This window comes from Plecotus auritus (genome assembly GCF_963455305.1).
Source record: "Plecotus auritus genome assembly, chromosome: 8".
NCBI lineage: Eukaryota > Metazoa > Chordata > Mammalia > Chiroptera > Vespertilionidae > Plecotus > Plecotus auritus.
This window is the reverse complement of record NC_137782.1, coordinates 170,904,984-170,930,017: the sequence shown is the minus strand read 5'-3', so window position 1 is coordinate 170,930,017 and position 25,034 is coordinate 170,904,984. Positions and strand designations below refer to the sequence as shown.

At 43.5% G+C, this 25,034-nt stretch overlaps 1 protein-coding gene across 1 annotated transcript in view; it reads left to right on the top strand.

The window, feature by feature from the left end:
• The first annotated feature begins 2,193 nt into the window (after nucleotides 1-2,193).
• DDX1 (DEAD-box helicase 1) overlaps nucleotides 2,194-25,034 on the top strand; it is a 28,544-nt gene continuing 5,703 nt past the window's right edge. The window contains exons 1-18 of the mRNA XM_080686637.1: nucleotides 2,194-2,298; nucleotides 5,716-5,767; nucleotides 6,070-6,133; nucleotides 7,051-7,080; nucleotides 7,912-8,008; nucleotides 9,416-9,463; nucleotides 11,630-11,713; nucleotides 11,944-12,027; nucleotides 12,527-12,603; nucleotides 13,185-13,257; nucleotides 14,420-14,496; nucleotides 14,718-14,832; nucleotides 15,526-15,664; nucleotides 18,427-18,487; nucleotides 19,899-19,997; nucleotides 21,093-21,182; nucleotides 21,665-21,853; nucleotides 22,941-22,992. Of these exons, the coding sequence (XP_080542763.1) occupies nucleotides 2,283-2,298; nucleotides 5,716-5,767; nucleotides 6,070-6,133; nucleotides 7,051-7,080; nucleotides 7,912-8,008; nucleotides 9,416-9,463; nucleotides 11,630-11,713; nucleotides 11,944-12,027; nucleotides 12,527-12,603; nucleotides 13,185-13,257; nucleotides 14,420-14,496; nucleotides 14,718-14,832; nucleotides 15,526-15,664; nucleotides 18,427-18,487; nucleotides 19,899-19,997; nucleotides 21,093-21,182; nucleotides 21,665-21,853; nucleotides 22,941-22,992 (1,447 nt within the window). The 5' untranslated portion in view covers nucleotides 2,194-2,282. The remainder of the gene's footprint in view (nucleotides 2,299-5,715; nucleotides 5,768-6,069; nucleotides 6,134-7,050; nucleotides 7,081-7,911; nucleotides 8,009-9,415; nucleotides 9,464-11,629; nucleotides 11,714-11,943; nucleotides 12,028-12,526; nucleotides 12,604-13,184; nucleotides 13,258-14,419; nucleotides 14,497-14,717; nucleotides 14,833-15,525; nucleotides 15,665-18,426; nucleotides 18,488-19,898; nucleotides 19,998-21,092; nucleotides 21,183-21,664; nucleotides 21,854-22,940; nucleotides 22,993-25,034) is intronic.

The following is a 25,034-nucleotide window of genomic DNA, read 5'->3' as shown; positions in this document are numbered from 1 at the left end:
CTGTGTGTGATGCACAGCGAGTCTCTCCTGCAGGTCACCGGACTCAAGGGTCCTGGCAGGGCTGGGGCGACTGCATTCAGACCATTTATTCGTCTGGTGCACAGTCTGCTCTTAAACACTGACAACCTCCAGGCCAAGTTCTCCTGTTCAGACTCCGAAAGCGGTACCATTTCCCCAAGAGCCATCTGCATCAGTCACAGGGGCTGAGGAGCGCTCAGGGTGGCGGGGGTGGGACAGGGAGTGACATTCATGCCCGCCGGCCAGTCAGCACCCCCCCCTCAATCACGCCCCTGCCTGGCTGGCTTCTAATGAGACCGCCACAGTGAGTGAGGTCTCTCTTTCTGTTTTACGGCCGCTCTGAAACTCATCGCGGGCTGTCCTTTGTCTCTCTCTCCCCATATATCTGGAGTGATGGGCTTTATGGCCACTTCTTCGGGGGAGAGAGAATTAGAGAGCTCCAGATTTATGTCTGTTTGCCGGGCCCCCCTCCGGTCCCAGCACCGCAAGGTGAAAGCTGGGGCAGCGAGAATGATATCGCTTTCTCATAGATCTAGCCCAGTTGCTGACAGCTTATTTTGACAAAGGCATAAAATTCAACGACTCTGGCTCAGCTGAGAAGCTGGAGGAAATTCAGAGGGGAAAAAGAGGATGTTTAAACGCGAGCTATCTCCAAACTGCTCTCTGAATCAGGTACATTGTGAAAAAGAGGCTAAGTCAGCTAAGCCAACAAATTTAATGGCAACAATACCTGGTGTAGAAGGAACATGATTTATCCCCGAGGCTACTGTACGAAAATACCTCTCCCTGATGTGGAGGGATTATCACCTGCTACTTGAACAGGTACCGAGCCGTTAGGGAAGAAGTGGGGTGTGGGAGCCTCGAATGAGCCTTGTCTACCTGCCCTCACACCCCTGTGTATTTCCACGCTGAGTGGGCATCGGTGGCCAATAACATATTGCAGAAGTGACAGTGGGTGGCTTCGATGGCCGGGTCATAAAAGATAGCCCTCACTCGGCTTCATTCTCTCTCTTTTTTTAAATTTTTAATTTATTATTATTATTATTATTATTATTAATTGTTTGAAGTATTACAAATAGTAGTACATATGTCTTTTTTTTTTTCCTTCCCCATTGACCTTCCCCCGGCCTCCCCTTCCCCCCAGTACATGCCTTTACCTGCCCCCTCCCCCCATCGGCTTCATTCTCAAGTTCACTTGTTTTGGTGGCCAAGGGGGTGGGGTAGGGGAGCCAGCAGCCCTCTCCTGAGAACCTCCCAGCAGCCCAGGATGAGGTCCCTGCTGGATGGTGCCGAGAGCCAGCTGCCCGTACCAGCTGAGCCGCCCGCAGCAGCCTCAGATGCTTGCAGCCCCGGCCGGGAGCCGGCTCCCGCACTCCCGCGCCACGCAAGCTGCCAGTGATCACGGGTGTTTGCACTCTGAGTCACTAGATTTTGGGGCTATTTGCCCTGTAGCAAGAGATAACAAACTGGATATAAATGAAGAGTACCTTCAGCCAAGTGGGGCAGAAAACACAAAACGAACAAGACGGATGCTTATTTCTCTCCCATGTAAGGACTCTAAAGCCACTGGCCAGTGTGGTGCTCCTGGGTGTCAGGGACTCAAGGCCCTTCTCTTGTAGCCTTCCACTCTCCTCCGTGTTTTTCCTCTCTCTCTGCAAAGGGAAAGGAGTCAAAACTTCCTGAAATTCAAGATTTCAATAAACTTTATCCAACACCCTGGAAAGGAGGCTGGGAGAGCCAAGTCGCCCCTTATTTGAGTGAAACACACGAAGTGAATGCCAGCACCCCGTGGGATTGGTTTTCTGGGCGCTGAGTTCATCAGCACCTCCTGTGGGGGTCATTCACTCCCGCAAAGCCCGGCTTGTCTGAGAGGGTGGGTGGGGGCTGCGTGGGGTAGGAGAGGGCCACCTCTGCCCTCAGGTCATCCTGGGCCACTGAGCGACCCTCTGCTGCCTCCCGGTGTGGAAATGCGGTCCTGAGGACACGAGCAAGCTCCGAACATTAAATGGCCATTACCAGTTACGTCTCACGATGACCACTCCTGCCAAGGACCCCGGGAACCGGTCCGCGCTCCGGCATCTGGGGGGAGGGAGGAGTAAGGGGGAGGAGTCGGGGGCTCATTTCTTCCGCCGGAACCCTTGTCCGGGGGCTGGGTCCCCGCCCGGAACTGCAAAGCCGCAGGCCTGGGCCGGAAGCGGGCGGCGCAGCGTGGCGTCGCGGACGGAGGGAGGGAGCGCGAGCCGGGCCGCGGAGGACGCGCGAAGATGGCGGCCTTCTCCGGTGCGTGTGCGGGGCGGGCTCTGCGAGCGATCCACGGCGCGGGCGGCCGGCGGGAGCCTGCGGGTGGGGGCGGCCAGGTGCCGGGAGCACCGGAGGGAGCTGTCCACGCGGCGCCTGCGGTCCACGTTGCGGGGGCATCCGCGGCGACCAGCGAGGCGGCTCTGCGCGCTCCGAGTTGCGGGAGCGCCTGCTGTGCGGGCGGCGGCCTGCCCGGGCTCCCTCTGCCCTCTCTCCTCGCACCCGGCACCGGGCCGCCCTGCCAGGGGACGGGCGGCGGCGTGGCGCCAGCGGGTCCCCGATCGCAGGCCTCCCGCCCGCGGACGTGGCAGCGGCGCTCGCGAACCCGGGACCGGGCTTGGCGGGCCGGCGGGCAGCGGGGCGTGGGAGGCTCCGCTGGGAAAAGGACTCTCCCGCCTCTGCCCAGTTTTTTTTTCAGGTTCTTCCAAAAAGTAAACGCCCCAGGCGGAAACCTGTGCTGTATTTGTTTAAACGCCAGCATGTCCACACTAACGTTAGGTAGTATTGAAGCTGGAAGGGAACGCGTTTTCATCCTCATACACAGCTCAGGCTTACGTTACTGAGAAATATTAGTTCATTTGCTGTATGACGCCCTCCTTTATTCCAAATAGGATTTTGAGGTCGTTTATGTAACCTAACAGTTGCTATTTTTACCTCTTCCTTTATCACCATTCCTTTATACATCCACAGTTTTAGGAAGCTGCTGCACTAAGCCTTCTATACACTTAAACGTGGGAATTTTTATTTTTATTTTTTTACAGAGAGGAAGGGAGAGGGAGAGAGTTAGAAACATCGATGAGCTGCCTCCTGCACACCTCCTACTAGGGATGTGCCCGCAACCAAGGTACATGCCCTTGACCGGAATCGAACCCAGGACCTTTCAGTCCGCAGGCTGACGCTCTGTCCACTGAGCCAGTAGTCGGCAAACTCATTAGTCAACAGAGCCAAATATCAACAGTACAACGATTGAAATTTCTTTTGAGAGCCAATTTTTTTAAACTTAAACTTCTTCTAACGCCACTTCTTCAAAATAGACTTGCCCAGGCCATGGTATTTTGTGGAAGAACCACACTCAAGGGGCCAAAGAGCCGCATGTGGCTCGCGGGCCGCGGTTTGCCGACCATTGCACTGAGCCAAACCGGTTAGGGCAAACGTGGGAAATTTACATGGCAGTAAGTGCAAGTTAGGCCTACATTTTAATGTTCTTCACCTATTAAGGTGACTGTAAATGCTGTTGTTCTTTTTCAGTTTTCTCCTATGAACACATTAGGAATTCCAAACTTTTAGTCCTGAGTTAGGATTTCAGGTGGTTGTAGTTACATCTTACAATAGGAGGCAAGGGGAAGTGGTGGGTGATATTGCCCCCCAGCCCTCTCCTAAACCAAGGTCTTAGAGCCAGGCGTGCAGAGCCGTTCCAGGCTGTCATTTCACAGGTTCACTTCTTGGGGAGTCGTGCACACATTTCAGGGACGTTCGGGTAAAGGACTAGAAGAGTCTGTGATATGAAATAAAGACATGTAGAATTAAAGAACATGAAAATTCCCATTTTTCCCGTGTTAAAAACGTTATATGTAGCCAAAACCGGTTTGGCTCAGTGGATAGAGCGTCAGCCTGTGGACTGAAGGGTCCCGGGTTTGATTCCGGTCAAGGGCATGTAACTTGGTTGCGGGCACATCCCCAGTGGGAGGTGTGCAAGAGGCAACTGATCGATGTTTCTCTCTCATCGATGTTTCTGACTGTCTATCCCTCTTCCTTCCTCTCTGTAAAAAAAAAATAAAAATATATTTAAAAAAACAACAACAACAACAAAAAAACGTTATATGTAAAGAGAAGATGGCTTTATAGCAAACATGCAGGGAACATGACCACATGGAACAAGGAGTCTGGGATTTGCTGAGAGTCTGTTGCTGCTCATAGTAATAGCAGTTTCACAAGCAGGTTCAGCTGGCAGGATGTGGCATAGAGAACCAGGGGTCCTCAAACTGCGGCCCGCCGAGGACATTTATCCGGCCCACCGGGTGCCGCTGCCTGTCCTGCTTAGCAGCCGACTCGTCCCGGGCCCGCAGTGCGCATAGGAATTTGTTCATAGTTTTTTTTTTAAACTATAGTCCGGCCCTCCAACAGTCTGAGGGACAGTGAACTGGCCCCCTGTTTAAAAAGTTTGAGGACCCTTGGAGAAGACCATCACTCTCCTCCTTTATCCAACCCATTTGCTTTTTAGGAGAGAGAATCAGGTAGACTCTGAGGGGGACAAGTCTTAGAAAGGTCTGCTTGGATACACAACTTTAACTCTTGATTAGGTTTTCCATCTATGCGTTTTCCTGGGGAGATTTAGAATTAGGAGAGCCCTTTTGAAAAAGATTTTTATACTTGCCTATGTCCGCTATGTTTATATCAACAAGTTTACATTATAAAATTTCAGGGTTGTATCGTGTTCTTTGCTGGTATGGTTCTTCTCAGCTGATGCAAAGAAAAAGCTCCCCCTGCAATGGATATAGTCAATTTGTGGATTTTGTTTTATGTCTTTTCACAAATAATTGCAAGAAATGCAAATTTTCCCAATTGGTTCTTTGGAGGGCGTGGGAATATTGTTAATTTTTAATAGGAATGTATACTTTTATAGTAATAATAATGAAAGCTTCATTTTTATAAATGCAGTCTTAAAATAAAAAGCACTTCCTATTTGGGAAGGAGGTGTAAGTAATCCAACTCACTACCCTCTGCATTTCATCTGAGAAAAGATAAAGCGAGAAAAATCTAATCAGGAGTAATCCAATCTATTCACCGCGGGCTGGCTTTGAAGTAGAATTATTAAATATGTGAATCGTTAACGGTGCGGTTCTGCACCTGATGTTTCCAATTACCCACGTTTTCACCCCGGGCCCTGCCTTTTCAGTTAAGCAGAGCTTTGATTTTGGCTGCCAGTGAATGTGGCCTCTGAGGGTGTTCACGTGATCCTCAAATAGCCAGGGCGCACGGATTCCACATTGTCTCCAGATGAAACAACCAAGATGCTGGTCCAGACCCTCTCTAACTCCAGCAGATTTCTCACTAGTCATGGGAACACGGGGTTACTGTGTACTCCATGGCAGTTGTGCACCAGATAGCGTACTTGTTACCTGTCACCTTCCTGTATCCCTCCAGGGTAGGTAATACTGCCCCGTTGTGTGTGGAGAAAACAGGCTATAGCTTGCTCGAGGTAGCACTGCTTGGATTTGAGCTTGGATTTGAACTCGGGTCTTTCTCCGAAGCTTCCCCTATTTCAACAGTGCCACACTCAGGAGGGGCCGTGGAACGGAGCTGCGTTTCAAAGCCTTTTCTCCTCAGACGGTAACTTTAAGAGCCGTATGATTTAAGTTTAGTATGTGTGGTTTTTTTAAAATTAATTTTTATTTTCAGAGATGGGTGTTATGCCTGAAATTGCGCAAGCCGTGGAAGAGATGGATTGGCTGTAAGTACACGAAGCTTAAATGTACTTGCAACAGCAATGCTTTATCATTTAAACAGTTCATGGTTTTATCTTTTTGGGTATAGTTGGGTACGTGAAATTAAGTTTTATTGTGATTCTCTAGTCTAACTTATAGGACATTTCCTTTTTAAACTTTGATATATTTCTAGCTGAAAAAGATTGGTAGTATTTACCAAATAAAATTCTCCTAGATTTATAACTTAGCATGCCTACATGCCTTAATTAGCTTAGGTGATTTATTTTATTTTTACTAACTAAAATTTTTCAAAATATGATTCTTTTAGTCTCCCAACTGATATCCAGGCAGAATCCATCCCACTGATCCTGGGAGGCGGTGATGTGCTGATGGTATGTTAAATAGGGTGAGGGGCTGGGAGCCGGGACACACGATCAGGGAGTGTCTGTGAACCACTGTAAGAACTCCATAGGCTTTAAGATGATATTCTCATCCAGTTAATTTTATTTATTTACATGCATTTAGGACACACATACTGCATTCTAAGTATTGGGTAGAAGTTGTGGGGAAAACAGGTAAGATGCAGTTTTTCCCTTGACAAGCTTAACCCCAGTAGCACCGTAATACATGTACACAGATAATTGTTGTAAAAGAGAACCATGGCACCTGGGTAAGCTTGCAAAGGACTAAAGGATTCGAATGGGGCCAGTTGTCCTCCTGGATGAGGGGACCATGGGGACTCTTCTGGGGGCAGTAGATTTAGGACAAGGGAGGGTGAAAGAGGAATGACCTCTACGTAGAGAGGAGAATGCAGATGTGATCCCGGAGCAGTTCAGTTAGAGGGAAGCATAAAATATGTGTGTCTGGTGAGGCGAAGCTTGAGATAAGATGGGAAATATACAGTGGCTCAGATGACCTGGCTCTTTCTCAGGTGTCACGTAAAAGAATTCGGTATTTGTTGGCAGTGGGGATCATTGGACATTTTAAGGAGGGCTGTGTTACAAGGTTAGGATTGTGTTTTTATGAGGACTACTTTGGTAATAGCGTTCTGAGAGATTAGATACTGTTAGGATACTTTCGGAACCTAGGTTAGAATGATGAGACCTTAGATTTGAATGGTAGCAATGGGAAAAGGAAGGGGGAACAATTCTTGAGGGAATGGCAAGGTTGGCAAAGTCCAAGTTGACTGAGGAAACCTGAGATCTGGAGGCACCGGAAAGTCAAGGTAGCTAGCCAGGTGTGAACGGTTTTCACGTGGTATCATCAGTGAAGTTGACTTCCTTAATTGACAACGTTTTTTTCCATTTAGGCTGCAGAAACAGGAAGTGGAAAGACTGGTGTAAGTAATAAAAACTTAAATATGCTTTCTAAGAGTTGATTTTTAAAGCAACTTTGTACAGTAGTTCTGACTTTGAAATATTTAATAAAGCAACCTCCTGCAGAATGTGACGGAACGGTTGCTTGCCACTGAGAGGGATAGTCTTATTGCCAGCTAATTCTGAAATAACTTCTGTAAGGTATGGCTTTAAGAATATAGTTTTAAACTGGTCTTGGAGACATAGTTACATTATCTTTAGTATTTACGTTCACTTCTGAATTTTACTGTAGTGGCTCTAGTAATAAAGAGATTGCAAATAGAGGTGGATTTCACAATGGCCTAGACCAGTGGTCGGCAAACTCATTAGTCAACAGAGCCAAATATCAACAGTACAACTATTGAAATTTCTTTGGAGAGCCAAATTTTTTAAAACTTAATCTTCTTCTAACGCTACTTCTTCAAAATAGACTCACCCAGGCCGTCGTATTTTGTGGAAGAGCCACACTCAAGGGGCCAAAGAGCCACATGTGGCTCGCGAGCCGCAGCTTGCCGACCACTGGCCTAGACTGGAGAAACAGTTGGTCAGCGTGGGTGGTATTTTTCCTCTTTAGCTTAGGTTCATTCTGCAGGGTCCCGTTCTTGGTTTTTGGAGCTGTCAGCTGGCTCCCGTTATCTTCAGTCAGTCAGCTGTCTTGTGAGTCTTCCTGGAATTGGAGGTTTGGGCAAATTGGACGGCAATCTACAATATGTGTAATTATTTAATGTGCATGCATAACTTCTGTACTTTATGCTGATTAGTGAGTTGGCGTTGATATCTGAATGGTGATATGTGGAACCATTGCTTCTTTATAGGCTTTCAGCATCCCAGTTATCCAGATAGTGTATGAAACTCTGAAAGACCAACAGGAAGGCAAAAAGGGGAAAACAACGATTAAAACCGGTGCTTCAGGTAATGTTTGCGTCGAAATATTTCCCTTTGTGTAAATTAGTTATTCTCATCCCCGGCGTGTGCAGGTGGGAGGTTTGGGTGTGCATTTTTATTGTCAGGGTCCGCGTGGTGGCATTGGCATTCGGTGCACTGGAAGCAGGGATGCTAAATGTCATTTAGAGCGTAACTCATTTGTAAGTGAATTGTGAGACAGATAGGATATGAACTATTTAGACCATTGGCCTATTTAAAAGTAATTTTGAGCCGAAACCAGTTTGGCTCAGTGGATAGAGCGTCGGCCTGCGGACTGAAAGGTCCCGGGTTCGATTCCGGTCAAGGGCACGTACCTTGGTTGCGGGCACATCCCCAGTGGGAGGTGTGCAGGAGGCAGCTGATCAATGTTTCTCTCTCATCGATGTTTCTAGCTCTCTATCCCTCTCCCTTCCTCTCTGTGAAATATCAATAAAATATATTTTAAAAAAAATAAAAAATAAAAGTAATTTTGAAACTTGTAACAACTTTAAGCCGGTGTTTATGAGAGATGGTTATAAACGGGAATGCTTCCAGAGGATAACCAGAATGGTAATAGTTCTAATCATGTCCTATGAGGAAAAGAAACTGCATATTTAAACATGGAGACACAAGTAAAAGAGAGACTTGTTAAACCATTGAAAGGATCTGGAGAGAGATAATTCCTCTATAAAGTAGGACCAGGACTAAGAGAAATAATCTGGATGAAGCTTCTGTTTAACTTCTGAGTAACTAGATTGAGCCAGCAATTGAAGTTCTCTTGAGAACCTCACGAGAAAGTTATTTCTCCATTATTCAAGGGGTTTATGCAGATGATAGATATCGTTTGATCAGAAATTAAGACAAGTTGGGCTGAAAACACACAGAGTTCTCGATAGCGGTTACGATCCTTTGAATATCCATATACGATGAAGGTGTTTTAGAAAAGGAAAATGCTGATCCCATTAAAGGAAAAATTTTGTGGCTTTTGAATATGGTACTGAATTTTTTGAGATGAAGGACTTGCTTTTTAAAAAACAATGATGAAATGATACTTAAGTAGATCTTGATATGTTAGTCAGTTATTTTTATTTTGATTGAAGTCAGCTTGTTCAGTTACCAGAACTTGGTTTTATCAGTGCCCTCGGTTACGACAAAGATGGATGCCATCAAATGCAAAGTGCACTGAAGCTATGAGGAGGCAAGTTTCATCCCCAGATAGGCCAGCGATTATTACTGTGTTTCAGTGTTCAATTTCATGTTGCTGCTAATAAAACACCAACACTTTTTACTTGTACATTTAAAATAATGTGCAAAGTTGAATCCAGAGGAGTTAAATTATATAAAATATATGCTTTATTTTTGACAAAGTATTTTTAATTCCATACATTTGTGGTAACTGTTGTTATATTCATTTAGTGCTCAACAAATGGCAAATGAACCCATATGACAGAGGATCTGCTTTTGGTAAGTGCATAGATTTTAGCAACTCATTTATAAATCAGAAACTTGCTTGTAATAATACCTGAGAATATCAAAATTATGATGTCCAGTAATAAAGATTTAATTCACCAAATTTTAAAATATAGTTACTACAGTTTCACAGTTTAGTACGGACATAGGAATAGACAGATAAATCAATGAAATATAATGGGAATGCATCCAAGTATATATAAAATGTTAATATGTAGAAAAAATATTAATTTCAGTGAGAAACGGGTGATTTATTCATTAAGGGTTTCAGCACAATTGATCCATCTGGAGTAATGTGAAATTGACTTGTCTCCTATTTAGGAACAAATTCTATATGTATTTAAGACTTAAATATATATGTGTACATACACTACATGTATATACTAGTATATTACATGTCCAATTTAGGGGTGTGGAAATTCTCATAACCCAAATAAGGAACTCAGAAATTATAAAAGGTATAGATCTGTTTGTTTAAAATTCTAAAAAATATATGTGGAAAAGATATTACAGGAAAAAGTCAAGAGACAAAAATAAATATGGAAAGAATACTTGCAATGTTGATGAAAGAAACAGCCCTTATAAACTACTAAAGAGTGCTTGCATAGATACTTGTTTTTGGTAAGAAAGAGATAAACAACCAATAAGGAAAGTGGGCAAAGAATAGGAATAGGCAGTTCACAGTGGAGCCAGTCCAAATGGCAATAAACATGCCAGGATCAAGTTTACAGGAGAGGGAAATGGAAATTAAAGTTACCCATCTGATTGGCAGTAATCCAAAAAAGTGATAAGCGATACGGATTATTGCCTTTTGGGAAAGCAGTTTGCCATTACCTATAAAAATTAAAAAATATATATATATACACACACACAGAGATATATATTCCTGGAAGGTCTAACTCTTTGGAATGAAAGTGGCAGTATATAGGATATGCATACAACACTGTTTGGTGGAGCATTATAAGGGTTAAAACTGCCAACAAAGTGAGCGTTATTGCTAAGGGATGGTTAACAGAGCCTAGGGTGTATGGAAGGACTGTTGTGAAGCCATTACGAAGAATGAGTCAGCGCTGTGAGGGTGTCATAAGTGATCAGTGTCAAGAATAGGGTGACTTAGTTGAATTTTCACCAGGTGCTGCTAAGAAAGGCAGGATGCAGAGAAATGTAGAGTGGGCATGAGAAATCATGCCAAAACAACCAACCAAAACACCCAAACTGCTACTCTCCACCATGATATCTAATTTATATTAAAGTTCATGTCTGTGTATATGCATACAGAATTTTAAATATGACAATATTAAGGATTTGCCATTGCCAAAGAACTTTAAAGTTCAATTTTACATAATGTAGTACCCATTGAGTAAGAATGTTTATTTTGGATAATTTAATTTCTGATATGTGAAGTAAAATGTACTTTTTAAAAGTTTGTTCTACATTCAGGTGCTGAGTATGAGTCCCTAGGCTGAACCAGGGCACGAGTTACTGTTTCTTTGTGGTACACACAAAAGCCAATTTACTTAAAGCTGTTAAGCACCAATAAGCACTGTGATGTATGTTATAGAACCTCATCTTTTAGCATTCTAATATTAGCATATAACAACTACAGGCTTGTTTATTGGAGCTCTTCCTGCCCGCCCTTGTATGTTTTGTGGGTTAATGGATTGGGGAGCAAGCCAGACGCAGTTCCTGTTTTCCTTTTAGCACGGTATTCACTCAGGCTCTAATTTAAGCATAAGATCAGAGCAGCAGGTATTTCTGAGTGGGCGCTGTGTCATCCTTAGGAACCCATTTCTTTAAAGAGAACAGTTGTCTAAACACATTTAGAGAACAGTTGTCTAAACACATTTGTGCTGGTGATACAGCTGCTCCTAGTGCAAGTCAGATTCGGTGCTGCTTTGATTCCTTTCTGGACTTGTTGAAGTAAAATCCTGTCCTGGGGAAAGATGACTGTAGAGAAACCAGACCCCAACATGGCCAAGGCCCTCCAGGGATGAACAGGGGCCGTTACTCGTGGAGAAGAGGTTGCTGTCACTCAGGAATCGGCACGCCTCATTCTCTGGACTGTTGCATTACCTTATCAGTAGATGAAGGAGACTATTTCAGAGTGCATGATTTACATCATCTGTACTGACATGGTGTTCTGTGCTTTCTCAAATCCAGCAATTGGGTCAGATGGTCTTTGCTGTCAAAGCCGAGAAGTGAAGGAGTGGCATGGATGTAGAGCTACTAAAGGACTAACGAAAGGTATTAAACTGCATTTGTACACCTGTAAACGTTAGAGGTAATTATTAATAAACGAACTTTCTTACCATAGCTTTATGGCAAGGATCCAAAAGACTTTTAATGTGACAGAAAGACCTACGGGTCTTCATTTGGGTCATACAAATTATAATTGAGAAACGGTGGGAAAGGGGCTGCATGGAAAATGGCCACGTGTGTAACTGATAAAACCTTAAAGCATTTTGCCCTTGCAGGGAAGCACTACTACGAAGTGTCCTGTCATGACCAGGGGCTGTGCAGAGTCGGGTGGTCCTCCATGCAGGCTTCCTTAGACCTAGGTAAGTGCCGCCAAAGGAAACCGCGTTGGATACTTGTGAGTTGTTAACACGTGACCATACCAAGTATATGTTTTAGAGACATGGAAATAATATTTATCTGTCCCTCAAACATTTCAAAAAAGATGTGAAGTACTAAGTGATATCCTATGTAATAAAAGGCTAATATGCAAATTGTCCCCTTGACCAGGAGTTCAACCGTGAGTTCGACCAGGAGGCAGGGTCACTGGCCAACTGCCCACGGCCCCTCCCCGCCATTGGCCCTGCCCCTGATTTCCCCTGTTGGGGTGGGCTGGCGGATCCCACCCGTGCACGAGTTGGTGCACCGGACCTCTAGTATTTTATAACAGTGTAAAATGAGGACTAGGTTAAGAATATGAGTGAAGTCAGAGTAAAGTTAGTGTGTATAAATACCACAGTTATTGTAAATATGTAAATCTCGTTTGCAGGGCTTTTAATTTTAATATCTCACCTCCTAAGTAAAATACTTTCTTAAACCTAGGTACTGACAAGTTTGGATTTGGCTTTGGTGGAACAGGAAAGAAATCCCATAATAAACAGTTTGATAACTATGGAGAGGTACGTTGTTTTATGGGCTGGATCATGCATAGTAAGTTTTCTTGTGTGTACTTGGTTGGTCAGTCATGACATCACTGAGGGTATAGAAATGATCCTCAAATTCAAGTGGATCATCTGAATAAAGGGGTGGGCAAGTAGGCTAATATCATAAGTCATATAATAAAAAATAATACAAGAATAAACTCATGTACTCACAACTGTAAACCTACTTTTGCCCACCCTGTATTTTCCATAGCAGTTCCGATTTGGACTTCAGGGAAGGAATGTTACAAAATTCACTTAGCTCCGCCAAGGCATATTACTTTGTCGATCCCATTTTGATTTGGGCTTTGACTTACACGTTATTCTCCTTTCTTGATCGCCATCATGGTAATCTAATACGCTTGTTCTGATGAGTTTAGTCATGTTGGTTCTATAAAGCCGGTCAGACACTTCTATTCTGTATGAAATGCCATAATAGGCATTTCAACAACTACATTCAAGCTTCAAGGAGTTATTTTGAAACACATACTTTTGATGCAGGTATATTTAAACTTGATGGATTTGCTTTATTAATAGCACTTGACTTTCTGGTTTTCTAGGAGTTCACTATGCATGATACCATTGGGTGTTACCTAGATATAGATAAAGGACACATCAAATTCTCCAAAAATGGTAAGCTCTCTGGATTGTTGTGTTAGAGAAGGTATTTATGATACTTTAAATTCCCTCACCCTCTTCAGTCCTCCCTCCCTGCCTTTATTTTTTTAAACAAATACTTATTGGGCATTTGTATGTGCCAGGCACCCTGGTAGGTGCTAGAGATTCGGCAGAAAATGGAGTAGGCAAACATGTTTACGTTTGTGGGGCTTGCCTGTGGTGGGAAGAGACCCACAGATACCCAGTATGTCAAGCGGCCAGGTGCCCTGAAGGAGAGTGATAGCAGTCGTGGGGAGGGGTGCTATTTTACACAGGATGGTCGGAGAAGGCGTCTGATAAGCTGACATTTGAGTAGGAATCTGAATGAGCAGATGGATATGTTTGAAGAGTTTTTCAGGCAGAGGGAAAAGTAAATGCAGAGGCCCCAAGACGAAAGTGTGCTTGGGGTGGGTATCTGAGGAACAGTGAGGGGCCAGTGGGTCTGGAGCCCCCTGAGCCTGGGGGAAGGTGATGTTGAACCAGTGAGGTAGTGAGGCCTGCAGCTAGGGCCTTACTGGTCATCATACAGACTTTATTTAGAGTGAGATGGAAGCCACTAGGGTTTTGAGTAGAGAATTGGCATCGTCTGTCTTTGGTTAACAGCGTCACCATATTGCTGTGTTGGATACACACTGGTCAGTGGGTGGGTGGGTTTTGGCAGTAGGCGGGAGCCGGTTGGATGATAGCAGCGCTATTTGGGACATGGTAAGTTTGAGGTACTTACCATCTGAATGGTGAAATAAGTAAGCAGTTACCTGTGCAATTTCAGGATTGGGTAAGAGTGAAGAGCGTGGCATTAGGCAGCACAGCCATCCACGTAGCCTGAGGGGAAGCAGGAATGCTGGTGGGTTGGTGGGTGGATGGTGGGAGCACATGGGGGAGGGGTGCTATTTTACACAGGGCGGTCAGAGAAGGCGTTTCGATTTCTTTTTTGCTTTTTAAATTATCAATTATATTTTAAGTTTATATTGTTCTAAGCATTACATAAGTCCCCTTCTCCCCCCTTTGATTCCCTCCATGACCCTCCGCCCCCCAGGCCTACCACACTGTTGTCTGTGTCCATGGGTTATGCATATATGTATGTAAGTTCTTTGGAAGTTTTAATTTCTTTATCTCACTCTACTTTTTTTTTTTTAAGGAAAAGACCTTGGTTTGGCATTTGAAATACCACCACATATGAAGAACCAAGCCCTCTTTCCCGCCTGTGTTTTGAAGGTAAGTGAGAATCCAGTTAGAACAGTGGTCGGCAAACTCATTAGTCAACAGAGCGGCAAACCGCGGCTCGTGAGCCGCATGTGGCTTGCTAGCTGCAGTTTGCCAACCACTGAGTTAGAAGAATTTTGCTGGGACCACAGCTACTTTGATCGGCATTATTGTGTATTGGCTAATTTGCTGTTAGATTAAGAATTGTCATTTTCTCCTTTATTCCCTGCTAGAATGCTGAACTAAAATTCAACTTCGGAGAAGACGAATTTAAGTTTCCACCGAAAGACGGTTTTGTAGGCCTGTCCAAGGCGCCGGACAGCTGCGTTGTCAAGTCACAGCACACAGGTACTGCACCTGGCCGGTGCGGGCGTTTCAGTCGGGACGGGGGCGGGTGAAAACAGTCACAGCACACAGGTACTGCACCTGGCCGGTGCGGGCGTTTCAGTCGGGATGGGGGCGGGCGAAAACTGCCGCAGGTGAGGCTTCTCTTAGCGAGTTAGTCACCTTTGCCTCCCGGCTGGTGTAGGCACACGGCCGTAAAGCTGGTGTTTATAACCTGTGCACTCTACGTGCCACAGCACGGTGCTGGCGCTTCACACCGATTACTCAGCTCCCTGTAGCCCGCGAGCTGGTGTCCTCCCATTTTCAGACAGAGAACTGGAGGAGTAGGGACGTGAGTGACCTGCCTCAGGTCTCAGAGCCAGTAAGTGACAGAACTGAATGCAGACGTGAGCAGTTGCCTCCAAAGCTCAGACTCTTCCCCCTTGTACTGCCTAATTTGCAGTTATTCAAAGTACTTTTCATAACTTATTTATTTTATCATAAAGCATATCGGTCAGTGGCAGTTCTGCAAGTAGATTTAAAGAAACCTTAGTTCACTTAGGCAATCTTAGCTTTATCGTGTTTTGTTTGACTATCTCCTATACTTTGGACAGTTGTTATATAAAATTTTGATACTGGACTGTTTGCACGCATGTTTTACAAATAAAGGTACTTCAGTGCGGTTTGGATGTGTTCTGATCCTTTTATTCTCTTCAGGTAGCGCGCAGGTGGCACAGACCAAGTTCCTCCCCAACGCGCCCAAAGCTCTCATCGTCGAACCCTCCCGAGAGTTAGCTGAACAAACTCTGAACAACGTCAAGCAGTTTAAGAAATACGTTGATAATCCGAAATTAAGGTAAAGCTTCCGTTTGTGTTCGAAACCTACTGTGTTTAGGTTTGAGGTGTTTGGGAAGGAAAGTAAGGTAGAAAAAATGAGGTAGAAATTCAGTGTGTATACATACACATGTAAATGTGAGTGTATTTAACTTTGATGTAAAATAGCAGTTTCTATATAAAACTGCTTAAGTGGTAAGTTTGATTTAAAAGAAAAGTAAATTGAGATTTTTTTCGGTGTCTCTTATAGAGTCATGGTTTGCCAAATAGGATCGGAGCAAAAATTAGTCCTTTAAAGGGAGCATTTCATTTGGTGTTCGATTCCTCACTTCATTTGCATAGGAAATACACCGCTCTCTTTCTAGCGTGGTGCTGACAGCGCAGTGACGTTATTGTCGCTGTCTCTCAGTGGTGACCTCCTTCCCTTTGGGTGCTCAGACTGGTCACTGTCCAGGTAGAGGGCTCTTTCTACCAAGTAAAGTGATCTCGTGGAACTTCTTGTTCAGCAGGAGGTCCCTTTAATTTGGAGAAGCAAGGTCGTGTCATATAAGTAGTTGATTTGCTACTTGATTTTTGTTCGTTTTACTCTGAATTATTTTTTTTATTGAAACACAATTCACTATAAAATTCATCCTCTAAAGTGTACAGTTACAGTGGTTTTTAGTAAAGCCACAGCATTGTGTAACCATCACTGTCTGATTTTAGAGACTTTGAATTATTGGCATCATGCAGGCCCATCTCTTTAATATTGATCTTACTTACGAGTAAAACTCATTCAGGGATAAAGGAAACTTAATACAACTTTTTGATAAAATAATTGCTAATTTTGTTTTCAGGATTCATGCTTTTTAGTTACTCAGTTATTATTTGAACATTACTGTGTGTGGAGTCTTAGGCTAGGGGTCAGGAATATGACAGTGAGAATTAGTCACTGCTTTTATAGAATTAGGTGTGGGGGTGTGGGGAGAGTGGGGAGAGAAACAGCGGGACAAGTGATGAGTGCCTTGAGGGTAGGATAGGCAGAGCCCTGGAGGAGCTTGTAAGCAGACCTCTGTTTATCGAGAGAGACTCGGAACTCTTGGTAAGAGTGTTTTGGAAGAATGGAAAATGCTAATAGGAATTGGTTTTTATGCTATAACTAGAGGCCCGGTGCACGAAATTCGTGCACGGGAGTGTGTGTGTCCCTCAGCCCAGTCTGCACCCTCTCCAATCTGAGACCCCTCGAGGGATGTCCGACTGCCCGTTTAGGCCCGATCCCACTGGGCCTCACAATCCAGGACTGCTGGCTCCCAACTGCTCACCTGCATACCTTCCTGATTGCTCCTAACCGCTTCTGCTTCCCGAAGTATATGATAACTTTTTCTTCAAAATAATGAATTAAAACTTCCTGCAAATGCTCTTTTTTGGGGGGGGCACGAAACTCGACATTTTTAAGCGTAAAAATATCTATGATGTTAACACCTTCAGAAAATTTGACATATGAAGTTTACAAGCTTGCTGTCAATACAACAAAATAGCATACATATCAAATCGCATATTCTAGTATATCAACATATGTGTTACTCCATCTATTGAAAACCTCCCGCATTATTAACTGGTACACCTAGTATAGGGAGACTTTGCCTAACCCAGGGTCAAGAAAATTTACGCCTGTGTTTTCTTCTAAGTGTTTATAGTGTTAGGTTTTACACTTAGGTCTGTGGTTCATTTTGAGTTAATATTTGTGTATGATATAAAGGGGAAGTTTTGCCCTAACCGGTTTGGCTCAGTGGATAGAGCGTCGGCCTGCGGACTGAGGGGTCCCGGGTTCGATTCCGGTCAAGGGCATGTACCTTGGTTGCGGGCACATCCCCAGTGGGGAGTGTGCAGGAGGCAGCTGATCGATGTTTCTGGCTCTCTATCCCTCTCCCTTCCTCTCTGTAAAAATCAATAAAATATATTTAAAAAAAATAAAAATAAAAATAAAGGGGAGGTTTAACTTCACTCTTTTGCATGTGCATATCCATTTGTCTAGCACCGTTTGTTGAAAAGACTTCTTTCCCTCCATTGAATTGTCTTGACATAAGGCAATTTTTTTAACCTAAACATTGTTTTTGAAGTGTTTTTTGTTTTTTTTTTGTTTTTGTTTTTACAGAGAGGAAGGGAGAGGGATAGTTAGAAACATCGATGAGGGAGAAACATCGATCAGCTGCCTCCTGCACACTCCCCACTGGGTATATACCCGCAACCAAGGTACATGCCCTTGACCAGAATCGAACCTGGGACACTTGAGTCCGCAGGCCGATGCTCTATCCACTGAGCCAAACTGGTCAGGGCTGTTTTTGAAGTATTTTGAATGAGAAAAATTTAAACAACTAAAGGATATTCTATGAAAAGTACTAGTAAATCTCCTTCCACTTCATCCCCCAGTTTTTAGTTATTCTGCCTAGCGGCAACTTTTTAAACTTGATATTTACATATTATGTCAGAGCTGTTCTTTGCACATATAACCATTACATGTGAAAAGTGATTGAAACGAGGCCGGAGCCCCTGGAGGCTGTGTGATGAGGGCTCATGTTTGAGTGCTCCGTGCTTGCACGCTCTGCTCACTTTCCCACACTAGCGCATTTCATAGGCTTCTGGATATGGAGCGTTTCATGTCCATCCTACTTCCGACTTTCCTGTGGATTCTTCCTCCGTTACTTACTCAACTTTCATTTCCACCGAAAAGACATGGGTGCAGCTCATACAGTAAGTGCGCTTTAACCTTTTTTTTTTGCATTATTATTCTGCTATTTATTTCAGGGAGCTTCTGATAATTGGAGGTGTTGCAGCCCGGGATCAGCTCTCTGTTTTAGATAATGGGGTAAGTTGTACTTCTGATTTTTAAAAAGTCACATGGGTGTGACATCATGGGTGGTCGTTTTGGCAGTATAGTTAGTTGTGTTGCGTTTCAAGAGATGAAAACAAGCTCAAAAAAGTATAAATTTGTTCAAAGACATGTTGCAGCAGGTAAGCCTTTTCTTTTCCAGAAGTGTTCAGAGCAGTAGTCTCTTCTGAACCCCTCGTGCAAAACTCCGGCATGCATCAATCTTTCTGTTTGTTTGTTTACCTTTTGAGCGCCTGAGAATTCCCTCCTTACTTTCATGAATTAAGTATCCTTTTTTGGGGAGGCGGGGAGAGCAGTAATTGAAAAAGAAGAGGCTGGAATTAAGAATAGAAATGGAGAGAGAGTGGATTGCAGAGAAGGAAGCAGTTTTGGCAGAGAGATCCTTAGGATGGGTGAGGATGCTAAGACCTGGCCCCAATAGGAGGGAGATGAGGTCAGAGACGTGTAAGGAGAAGTCTTAATGGCTGTGCTTAGCCTTGCGTTTATAAAGGACAAAGCTAAGCTGTGATCTTCATTAGAGAAATTGCTAGCTGTGCTCATCAATTCGGTGAAGCTAAACACGGTAGGACCTTATAAAATATTTTATATGTATGAAATAACCTCTTCCTTACACATTTCTCTTCCATTTCCTTCCTTACTATTTTCTCATTCAGTCTAAGCCACCTGGCACTGAGTCATGGGGCGCAAACATGCCCTCCCTCCCATTACATTGGCGCCCGTCAAAGGAAATTTCATTCTGAATGATTTAGATTTGAGCCGGTGTGGCATGTTAAGAGCAAGGAATCACATTATGTATTGGACTTGTTAAGATAGTAATATTCTAAGATAGTAATATTGCTTTAGTATATTCTTATTTAGTGTGTTATATTTTAGTGGTTGAAGAGGTATTTAATATGTTCATTCCCAATCTTGGTTCCCTAAACCCAAATCTACTAAATTTCTTAACTCCTATTTTGCAGCTACAGAGCTTAGGGAGTTAGGTCTGCTTTCGTCAGCCCTGCCTAAGGTGTACTGCTGGCCAGAGCGATGGCGTCAGGGCAGTGCTGCTCCAAGCTCTCTCGGTAGGAGTCAGTTTCCTTCCGCTCGGGATCTAAGGTGTTCTCGTCTGTTCTTTCCATCTTACCTTCTCTTCTCCTGTTGTCTTCACCATCCTCTGGCTCAGCCTTAGCCCTGTGTGTGTCTGCAGTAGACGTCAGCTTCGGAGCGACAGAGTAGAGCTATTTAATTTTAAAAAATCTTTTAAAGTTGCAGCGTTATGCACATGTGCGGTCGAGACCTGGTGGAGTAGTTGGTATCATTACACAAGTCAGGTTAATGTATTTCTCAGGCTTTTCTAACTTAACGGAGTTATTTTCTCGGGTTTCATGGGTGCTTTGATGCTTTCCAGGTGGATATAGTCGTCGGCACTCCGGGAAGACTGGATGACCTGGTGTCCACCGGGAAGCTGAACTTGTCCCAAGTTAGGTTCCTGGTCCTGGACGAAGCCGTATGTTGAAATATGTTATGCTTTTTAAAGTGTTTGCTTTTATTTTTGAAAATAAAATATGTACAATATATTAAAAATATAATTCAGTCATGATTCAAATACCTAGAGATAATCATTGTTACCAGTTTGGTATATTTTCTTCCACTTCTATATTTATGTAAATGTTATTTTATGTAGTTGAAATCAAGCATTGAGGCATCTAGGAAAGCTTTTTTTAATTTTAATTTTTTTAATATATTTTATTGATTTTTTTACAGAGAGGAAGGGAGAGGGATAGAGAGTTAGAAACATCAATGAGAGAGAAACATTGATCAGCTGCCTCCTGCACACCCCCTACTGGGGATGTGCCCGCAACCAAGGTACATGCCCTTGACCGGAATCGAACCTGGGACCCTTGAGTCCACAGACCGATGCTCTATCCATTGATCCAAACGGGCTAGGGCTAGGAAAGCTTTTTTTTAATGTAGTATTAAGTTTTCATGTTATTCATAAAAGATTTTTAAAGGCTGTCTAATGGTCTGTTGTATGGATACTTCTTTGTTTATTTTACTGCTCTTGTTACTAGATGTGAAGGTTTGTTTATCTTTCCAAATAGTTATTTTTGTGTGTACGTATTTTTTTGCACATTACAAATTATTCCTCTTGGTCATAGTTGCAAATGAAACTGTATGGAAAGACATTAATGTGTTTGAGCTCTTGCAACATACTTGCAGATTAATTTCAGGAGGGGTGCAGTAGTTTTTTTTAGCACAGGTTTTTTGTTTTTGTTTTTTGTTTTTTTTGTTTGTTTGTTTTCCATATTAAATCATATGCTTAGGACGTGGTAATAGCTGTTAACTCTCCTATTCTTTCATGAATACTAGAGTGTGGTGTTTGCATTCTTTATCGCCAGCTTTTCTGTATTTTAGTCACATGGGGTTTAAAGTTGAACTTATAACTTGTCTTTAAGTATCCAAGAGAAAATAATCACTTAAAAAATACGTGGGTATATATCTGTATGAATTAGTTTCTACATCTTACATTTTACGTTAGTTTCAGAAAAGAACGGTGTAGCTCCTGATTGAAAACTGACGCTTTTCTTTGCTTCTCACACAGGACGGGCTGCTTTCTCAAGGCTACTCAGATTTTATAAATAGGATGCACAGTCAGATCCCTCAGATCACCTCCGATGGGAAAAGGCTGCAGGTAAAGGTCTAACACATCTTAAAAGACATGTACATACTCACTACGTATCAGTGCTTAGTTTTTTATCTGACGTTCACATCTTTTAGTGTTTTCTGATTAACTGCTCTATGAACCGTGTTCTTTAGTACTTGGTTATATAATACACACAAAGGAAAAGGTCTAGGTTAGAGAAGTTTGTAAGTTTTTAGGTAAGTCTAAACCTTACAATTTAGATCTTCAAAACCTTTTCATCTTACTTAGTTTGGTTGTGCCCCGAGGAATAGAGGTCATGTGATCTGTGGCAGTAGACTCTACTGAGTAGAGGGTCTGAGCTCCGAGAGATGAACTTGCCCGAAGCCACACCACTGATTGCTACAGAGTCGGGTATTGAACTTGTCTTCAGATTCCAGGCATAGTGTACGTTGTGGCCCACATCCTTATCATCGGTGGAGTTATTGTTATAAAATGAAAGTTTATCTAAACTTTGATTTTTCTATTCATAGGTGATTGTTTGCTCTGCTACTTTGCATTCTTTTGATGTAAAGAAACTGTCTGAGAAGATAATGCATTTTCCCACGTGGGTTGATTTAAAAGGCGAAGATTCCGTCCCAGACACCGTGCACCACGTGGTTGTCCCAGTGAATCCCAAGGCTGACAGACTCTGGGAAAGGCTTGGGAAAAACCACATCAGAGTAAGTCTCTATAAAGTGAACATTTGCACAGAGTAAAGCAGTCGTAAACTAGCTTTACCTCGGGCCCCTCGTGATGCTTCACACAACCAGATAGTTTACCTAAGTGAAGAGAAGTGGACCAACAGTTTAGGAAAACGTTAGGCCTTTAGGGCATGGAGTAGGTGATGGACTCATCTTTTACTTTTCTGTCTATAAAGTTGCTTTAAATAAACAGGATTACCTGTATATGTAGACCTGATTTCCGATGCAATGATTTTCTTTTTAGTAGTAGTTTAGTGTTTTCTTGATGTGCCTTATTTTTAAAAAAATTAATTTCATGTGTCCATCGTGTCATTTTCCCCCACTGTTACTGGATTTGCCATTATATAAGGGTATGTTTATTATGAATACACAAAGTTCTAAAAATGGCCTTTGTATTTTTTTTAAATATATTTTATTGATTTTTTTACAGAGAGGAAGGGAGAAAGATAGTTAGAAATATTGAGAGAAACATCGATCAGCTGCCTCCTGCACACCCCCTACTGGGGATGTGCCGCAACCAAGGTACATGCCCTTGACCGGAATCGAACCTGGGACCCTTCAGTCTGCAGGCCGATGCTCTATCCATTGAGCCAAACCGGTTAGGGTGACCTTTGTATTTTTATTATTACATTTAAAATTGGTTAGCCTTAGAGTTGCAGTTAATAAAGGGTTTTTCTGAATCTGAAGAACACTTGCCTACAGATTATAAAGATATATGTCTTGCCAAAACCGGTTTGGCTCAGTGGATAGAGCGTCAGCCTGCGGACTGAAAGGTTCCAGGTTCGATTCCGGTCAAGGGCATGTAACTTGGTTGCGGGCACATCCCCAGTAGAAGGTGTGCAAGAGGCAGTTGATCGATGTTTCTCTCTCATCGATGTTTCTAACTCTCTATCCCTCTTCCTTCCTCTCTGTAAAAAACCAATAAAATATATTTAAAAAAAAAAGAAAAGATAGTGTCTGAAGTGCAGTCTAAAGATACAGTTCTATTCTTGTAAAAAAATGACACCTGTTCTGAATTGTTGTTTAAACCACTCCCCACCCCTTCTGTGTCCTTGCTGTTTGGTAGACGGATGAAGTACATGCAAAAGACAACACAAGACCTGGTGCTAACAGTCCGGGTAAGTAAAAAATGTCAGTGAAATTCAGGTGCTGAAAGATTGCGAAAACAAATTGGTATATTTTGTTGTGTTTATGCCCTGTCTCATGGGATCAATAAAAGTAGAATAGGAAATCTGAAAATAAAAGCAACAAAAATAAGAAAGAAATGGGAGAAAAGCTGATACTAGTCAACTTAGAGAATATTAGTGACTGAATTTAGCATATTAGCCTCCTGGCATCTAAATCACAGATATTTTAAATTATAGAATGCTCACTGATCATAGGAAACATTTCTCTGGTGACAGATTATATTATATTGATGCTGAATTCCAGGGGTTCTTCATTTCAGGAAACTAGATAACAAAGAAAAGGTCTTTAGCTACAACTTTGTGAGAGATACAGATATGACCTAGAAATGGTTTATTGGTTCTTCTTGAATCAATACCCGTAACATAACATTTACCATTTTAACCTTTTGGGATGTTTTTCATGGAAAGCAGTGGAACTAGGGACAAAACGTTCACAGAAGTCAGCGTGCTAGAGTGGCTGTGTGAGGGAAACCTGGAAACCTGTCCGGCAAGCAGATTCCCTGGGAGGGCCCCGCGGGCACACCACTGACCGAGGGGCAGCCATGCTGGTGGAAGGGGCACCAGACCCAGTTCAGCAGCGGCTCTCCTCCAGACAGATGACGAGTGGGCGATGCCGTTTCAGAACTGGGCTCCCAGATGGCATTGGGGATGTTAGGATGGCCCCATCGCCCCTGCACACACAGGCCAGGTGACATAACAGAATCATAAGAAGCCAGGTAGGTGCTGTTGTTGTGAGCAGCAAGATCAGAGAGGAAGGCGGTGTTTATAGAGAGAGAGAGAGGGCTGGTCTCCATTCCCTCCAGAGGTTGAGCTGATGCAGCGTGACCCAAGGCCCCGCCATGAATCGCATTGTTAGCATAGATTAGCATAGGCCAAGCCCCCCGGTACACAATGACAGGCGGGACATTTCAGGGGTTCAGGAGTTACCTCCCAGACCTTTTGGGACAAGGTCAGTTCTTTACTATTCATTTTCTCACCAGCACCTTCCTTTCATCTGCGAATGCCTCTATCCTGTCATACCCACTTCAGGTCAAGTTGGCTTTAACCATTTTTAAGTGGATAGTTTGGCATTAAGTACAGTCCTGTGTAACCACCACCACCCAGCTCAGAACTTTCTCATCTTCCCAAACTGAAACTGCCCATCATTACATTTTTATCGGTTTTTAAAAGGCCTTACATTAAATTCCAGTTCAATTAAGGTATTTGTATGCAGAGCTCAGTTTGTCTCGTGTACATAATGTTTTAAAAACGGATGAAGATACATTGTGGTACCAGGACAGCGCTTAGAGAACCTGGGATGCATCTGAAATCCGTTACACTGCTTGGCCGGTATCAGGTGTCGCAATGGGTGGTGGCCTGGGTGAGGCCGCACTCGGCTCAGGTGGATATCTGCAGTCTTGATTGAAGAGGGTTCCTTTGATCCAGGGGTCCTCAAACTTTTGAAACAGGGGGCCAGTTCACTGTCCCTCAGACGGTTGGAGGGCCGGACTATAGTTTAAAAAAAAAACTATGAACAAATTCCTATGCGCACTGCGGGCCCGGGATGCGTCGGCTGCTAAGCAGGACAGGCAGCGGCACCCGGCGGGCCCGATACATGTCCTCGGCGGGCTGCATGTGGCCCGCGGGCCATAGTTTGAGGATGCCTGCTTTGAGCCATTTCATCTGCGGCTCCGCTGGTGTGTGCTCAGCTGGCCTCTGTTGGAGAGGAGCAAAGGCTCTTCCAGTTCACAGTAACGTGCCCTCCCGTGTGGGCATGCAGCCTATAAAGTCAGTGTTTGCTGCTTCATTTCCTTTCCTTGTGAAACTTCCGCTTCGTTTTATACTACAATTAGCGATGGCCACAGAGACCTTGGACATACTTTGGGTTATAAAACAAAACGCATGAGGTAGTTGCGAGACTATAGCCCAGCTTCCCATTGAAAAATAAAGATTTGGAGGTTGGTGCCTAAGAAATTACTAACTAGGTTTGATGT